The sequence below is a fragment of the Haplochromis burtoni genome, unplaced genomic scaffold (genome assembly GCF_018398535.1).
Source record: "Haplochromis burtoni strain Fernald_Lab_line unplaced genomic scaffold, NCSU_Asbu1 Contig_80, whole genome shotgun sequence".
Classification (NCBI taxonomy): domain Eukaryota; kingdom Metazoa; phylum Chordata; class Actinopteri; order Cichliformes; family Cichlidae; genus Haplochromis; species Haplochromis burtoni.
This window is the reverse complement of record NW_024582441.1, coordinates 1,850,116-1,856,628: the sequence shown is the minus strand read 5'-3', so window position 1 is coordinate 1,856,628 and position 6,513 is coordinate 1,850,116. Positions and strand designations below refer to the sequence as shown.

At 42.1% G+C, this 6,513-nt stretch overlaps 1 protein-coding gene across 5 annotated transcripts in view; it reads right to left on the bottom strand.

The window, feature by feature from the left end:
* The window catches only part of pou2f2a (POU class 2 homeobox 2a), a 76,408-nt gene that overhangs the window by 65,457 nt on the left and 4,438 nt on the right, over nt 1-6,513 (bottom strand). For 3 of the 5 annotated variants that reach the window (XM_042222178.1, XM_042222179.1, XM_042222182.1), the window contains one exon: nt 4,438-4,828. In XM_042222178.1, coding sequence (XP_042078112.1) covers nt 4,438-4,828 — 391 coding nt within the window. Of the gene's footprint in view, nt 1-4,437; nt 4,829-6,513 lie in introns of those variants that run through there. The other 2 variants (XM_042222180.1, XM_042222181.1) reach the window with 2 other exon arrangements.

The following is a 6,513-nucleotide window of genomic DNA, read 5'->3' as shown; positions in this document are numbered from 1 at the left end:
ACACACACACACACACACACACACACACACACACACACAGAGCAAAAATCAGCCGTACACAAATGGAGAGTTTTTGATTTTCCTCTATAGGAACTATAATGCACCACAGTGACAATGTGTTCTATAGCTTCTCACAGGTCTTCATGTTTTCTGTACCAAAGTGTAAAAGTATCCATTCAATTACATTCAAGTAAAAGTAAGCTGTGCTGTAGGCACACCAAGTATCAACCACATCCTAAAAACAAAGAAATATTAAATATTTAAAATGCAGTTTTGTTCCCAAAACGATGTGAGGAAAAAACAAACTGAATTCTAACAGAAACTATTAAAACACGTGTTTTGCACTTTGGTGAACATTCAGAGGTGCGAAATTTACCTACTAGAAATCCTAATATTCTGTATACCGGCCTCTGGTCCCTTCACAACAGCGATGCATCGTGCAACTGCAATCTTAACGCCTTAATTGAGGAACTGGCCAAACGACCTTTGACCCAGAGGTCATTAGCGCATTGTGAGCAGGGCCACGGAGAGCCGCCGCACCATTTGGGAGGAGAGTCGTGCGCAGAAAACGGATTATTTTGTATCGCCTCTGGTGCCTGATAGCGACTGAAGTGGCCCAGTGACCAAAAAAAAAAAAAAAACGTACAGAAAAATGTACATCAAAGCCCACCGGCACGATCGCGCTGTTTACCATCAAACCTGAGCCAATAAACCGTTTATGAAATGAGCTTTGAAGCAGGCTGCATGCACGTTAACATAAACCATAAAATTGAACGTATCGGTTTTGTGGTCTGTATGAAGTTGATAAGGTACAGGACAGGGTGTCAGGGTGCCAGCTCAGTCCCATTAAATAATATATAAAGTATAAATAAAATCTCCCAGGAACACGCTCCTTTACAAATGCTAAATGAACAAAAATCTATATATTTAAAAGAGAGCGCAGGTTTTATTTTTAAATTTCCATGTGTGTGTAAGATTCCTTATATGTGATTCCTGGTTTTTATAAAAACTTCAGAAAAATGCTAAAACAAAAGCGTTTCCTTTTTTTTTTTAAAAAAGAAGCACCTACATTTAAACATTTCTTTTTTGCCTCTTACCTATGTAATAAAAAAGAAATAAAACCATTTGGCTGCTCAGGTCTCATCCTAAATTACAAATCTCGTCAGAACTATATTCCCATAATTCGAGTGTCGACTGTGTGCCCTGCGCTGGGCTGATCTTACTGATAACACTTCCGTAATTAACAGTTTTTGAAGTGCGACACATCGAAATCAGCACATGAATTGATAACACATTCAAATGTATATTAAATACGAGGCCTCGTGTTTGAATAAGACAGCTACGGTTTCTAAATTTTACTGAACTTTGCAGCAATTCTTTTTAAAGTTAACTTTGAAATTTAAGTCGAAATAAATAAATGGCTGCCTCTAAACTGCAGACGTCACATCAGCCTCTCAGTGACTCCCTCTCTACTGGTTTAAAATCAGCTGTGGATTCTAATTTGAATATCGTGCATACGTCTTTAACAAGCTGAAGCAACAACTGTGAAAATGACGGTGAAATAAACTCGAATATTTAAATATTCACAGTTTATGCAAAAAAGCACAATAATATCTAAATATTCCCAGAAAGAAATATCAAAATAAAATATGAAAATTAACTCATCCAGGAGGAAAAAGCGAGATGAAATCTGAAATATTCAACTGAACAAATATTGTGAGTGCAGCTGAAACGGTTCGGAGGCAGTTTATCTATTTAGCCTAAAACTTTATGCAAAGTTTTCATCAAATTAAAATTGATACTTTTTAAAAGTTTGGGTTTTTAATTCAACCATAGCTTCCCCAAATAATAAATTTAAGATATTCACTTTGAATGAAAAATGCAGATAATTGTAATAAGGAAAATCACACATTCTGATAGATGAACACTACGTGTTTGATTTTTAAGGGCTATTCTATTCTATTCTATTCTATTCTATTCTATTCTATTCTATTATGAGAAACGATAATGAGGAGACTCCAATTCAAAGTATAATTCACTGAATATTAAATAATTTATTATTATGAGGCGCATAAGAGAATATCAAATAAAATATTTAAATAAATCTGGACGAATAATTATGAAAATAAGGCGTCTGCATAATTTTTATATGATAACCAAAGAACAGAGAAGGCAATGCAAATAAATAATAACAATAATAATAATAAACCTATATTAAGTTCAGGTGTGAATTAAGTTCTCTTGTCTTGAAAAAAAAAAACAGCCCAACCTCCTCGATGCCACGGCTGTGAATATGCAATAAGTCGGAGAGTTTTAATGAGACACAAGTTTCTAAATATGAGAATCAGAAAATGCAAACTGGGTGAAATAATAGAGTGAAACACGTGATTGGTAAATACGAAAAGAAAGTCGCCCCGTTTCTTTGTTTTCTCTTTCAATGCAGCGGTCTGTGAGGAGAACTGTCGGTTGACCATAACGTGTGTCTTAATCTCATGGGGTTTAAAGTCATCTGTGCGCTGTGGTTAACACTTCTTCATACATGCTGGGCCTTTTTTAATATTACGACTTCAGACACAAACACTTCAAACACCACACACACACACACACACACACACACACACACACACACACACACACACACACACACACACACACACACACACACACACACACCGAGTGTCACAAGTTGCAAATGACTCCAAAGAACTTGAACTCGGCCCTGTCCTAAAGCGCTGGTGCTGAATCTGCAGCAGTAATTACGCAGCTCATTTCTATCCCCTAAAATAAATAAAGAGGCATCAATGGAATTGATCGAGGCTTGGGACAAAGTTTTCAGAAGAAACCTTTAGTCAAGATGCGACATGCAGGCCCTAAACAGGATCTGATCACGTTCATATTTTAAGAAGAGCAAAGGTCAAAAAGGAAAGAGGTGTGTGTGTGGAAAACACAGCTGAACGAACCCACAGCAGACGCTGGGGTGTGGATCAGAGCAGGACTGTGCGTAAACAAAATCAACAGCTGGCCAAAGAATCGCGGGTATCTGATGATTTTGGGGGGATCGCCAAGAGTCATGCCGGTGGTGTGCTCTATGTGATACCACGCAGAGGCTTTTCCACACGGTGTAAGTCAAGGCTGCAGCACAGCGGTTTGCCAAATGATCGGCGGGGGCATCGCGCAGCGACCATGCACAGAGGTAAGCACCGGCTGCTCCCCTCCTCTCCTCTGCCGACTCGAGCCTCCTGCTCGGCCTTATAAAGCCCACAGATCCCCTCCTTTTAATTGATTTTCTCATAATTAACTCAGTCTGTCCATCGATTTCCCTTCGGCGGCGAATCAGACCCTCGCCACCCAGAGGTGTTTCTGTGCTATGTGCGGACATTGGGATACCGACGAGCAAATATCGACCACACTGATTAAAAAACCCACAGCGGGAGAGAATCTGCCTGTAAACTGCTGCCTTACATTATGCACGAATTAAGACACAGGTTGCCCATTAACCGCAGCTGGCCTGCAGTCGCGCTCACACCCGCGTGTGCGGAAAGAGCGCACAAACGAGCCGTGGCCTTTCTTTTTTTGTCACAATTATAAGCCAAACAACAAAGAGAATACACAGCGAAGACGAATCAGCGGAACAATGGAGACTGAGTAGAGAAAATTACTGGAGATGTCTCGATTTCAGCACTAATTCTCCTTCAAGCCCAGACCCAGACGGCGGCGTGACGTGCATGAATTCAAATGTGAGGGCTACATGTAAAAAAAATAAATAAATAAAAATGCGATCAGCAACAATGGAAACAAACCACACACACACACCCATCTTTCTGTGTTTATGAGATTAACAACGTTCGTAATATTCGCACACCGTGAAAGCACTGCAGGTATGCAGCTGCAGCGTGGTTTCCGTATGGGCTATGCATAACACCGAGCACATTCTGAATCAAATATTCCCGCGATAATACAACATGCAGAGCAGGCAAGAAGACACAACGCTATTCGTCCACGGAGCAAAGGAGCAAGGGAGGATAGGAGAGAGAGAGGGAGTGAGGGGGAGAGAGAGAGTCGGAACACGAGGGCTGCTCCTGTGAATTAATTTCGTTCTAATCAATAAAAAAAAGAAAGAAAAAGCCCAGCCCCGCACAAAAAATCATTAGGACCGATATTTCTCTACCCCTCTCTCTTCCCTGCACTGCCTTTCCCCAGGACCCTGCCATGAGGAAAAGTCGGGCTCCCCCGCAAGTGGACAGAAAAAAACCCTCTTGAATTCACACAGAAGAGAAAGATTGTGATGTGAGAAGGTGAGAAGGAGGAAGTGTACAGCACAGCTGAAGACAGTAAAGGGTGAAAAGACACATGGAGGAAAATAGTTAAGTCCCTGCACTTCCGCCCCTTAGAATAATTTTCTTTTTTCTTTTTGTTTTTGTGGGTGTGAAAATTTACCAGTGCTTCCATCGGTGAACGTCTCCATCCCCGCCATGCGAGCAGCCTGTCTGGACAAGAGAGGGATGGAGAGCAAAATGATGGGGGAGAGGAGGATACGGGGGAGGCAGAGGTACGTGTAAGGGGGGCCACTGTGTGTTTGTGTGGAGGGGCAGTTGTTCTGGGTTAGGGGCTCAGCATTAAAGTGAGGGGCTATGGGTGTGGGTTTGGGGGGGTTAGAGGTGAGGAGAGGGTGGGGTGTTGTCATATGGTAACACACTAACCTTTTCATGTCTCCCCCCTCTCTCTCTCTTTCTCTCTGTCCCTCGTTGTCCCTCTTTCTCTCTCCATCCCTCACCCTCGACGTATGTCTCTCAGCGGTTTCCATGGCGACCCGGTGGCTGTGGTGCTGCTGAGGAGAAAGAAGCGCGTGCGTGAGAGAGGGCGAGGAAGCGGTGAGCGAGGCGAGGCGAGACGGTCGTCTGAAAGTGCAGGCAGAGGGGTCACGCCCCCCATCAGAGGTAAATGAGCAATCAGCAGCATTTCGGAGGCGTAATTACAAACAAACAAACGTCACGCTGTGACTGCTGTTTTGCCACTTTAATTTTACGGCAGCAGGTTTGTTTTGCGGCTGAGAGACGTTTAAAAGGCCCGGCGTGACCCTAGATCTGAGACGCCCTGCATAATAATCCGATTAAAACGCGCATAAAAGAAGCAGCAAAGTTCCCGCAGTTAAACATCAGATTGAATCAACGCTGAAGGAGATTCCACTCCAACTTCTGTAACTTCTTGACGCGTGCGGTTCTGACATGATGCCGCTGAGCTGATTTTCACCAGCTCTGCTGTTTTGAATATGAGGCCTTCGCAAATTGGTCATGCATCTTTATGCTGCCACCTGCAGGTAGCAGAAGAAAGCGACACACACAGACAGACGGAGATCACTGCCTTCTGCTCAGCATGAGGTCTCAAACAGGGTGACTGAAATGAGGTTTTATGTCGTATTTCATTTACCAATTCAGTGTTGTGGCAAAAAATATTTCCGGTGTTTTTTTGTGTTTTTTTTTAATGTGCAATCTCTTTGCTTATATTGGTAAAAGACTGCAGTTAACGTGATGTATTGAGGGATCATATATAAAATAATCCCTCAATACAAGAAATGACCTATTTTGCAAGTACCTATAGGGTTTCGTGTTACTGTATACACACTGTAACCAATCCAGTCTTTTTTGCCCACCCAAAACATCTCTGTAGAGTTGTTAAGTTATTTTTATTGCAATTTTTGCTGCTGTCTTGACCAGATCCCTCTTTTTAAAAGACATTTTTAATGCCAATGAGGCTTTTTAGCAGGGTAAATAAAGGGAATATAAAAGTCACTTTTCCAATAACTGATTGCAGCTTCTACCCTGTCACATGAATGTTGTCTATGGCTCAAAATAACTTAACATCTTTCATGAGAGAGATGTTTGATATATGTTTTGCAGATTACAGGCCAACAATTCATTTGCAGCAATTTAAATACAAAACATTTTTTTGAAAGTACCGGAAATCACTTTTTGTAACAACACTTCCAACCTCAACCTCACATCCAGGCATCTTAAAAAAGAAAAAAAAAGTGCTCATATGTTGTATTTTAAAAGGCTTGCGTGGACTCTGCTGCGACTGACTACCAACCACGGAGAGGTAAACCAAGGAAGATGGCTTCGGAGAAGAATCACCTAATCTAATTTTTTCCCCCTCAATAAAAGCCACAGCATTTCCCCCATCAGAGGAATGTACGATGTGCTGCAGGGTATACGTACAATAACAGCATCCCCAGCGGGCCGACTGAAGGCTATAGTGTCTATCAGCTTTAGATGACACGTTTCGATAGGAGACTGATTTAGGCCTGAGCTACCATGAGATGACTTGAGTCTCCATCCAATCAAGGAGGTGAGAAGAACACCTGCGGACAGTGGAATTAAGTCTTCAGCGGGATGATGACCAGTCCCCTGCCACACAACCCAGTATTACATTAGCTTTTGCACCCCAATACAATTTGCACCATCGAACACAAAACCACCTCTGATGTCTCGATGAAGTGGTTTAGGCAATCAGCTG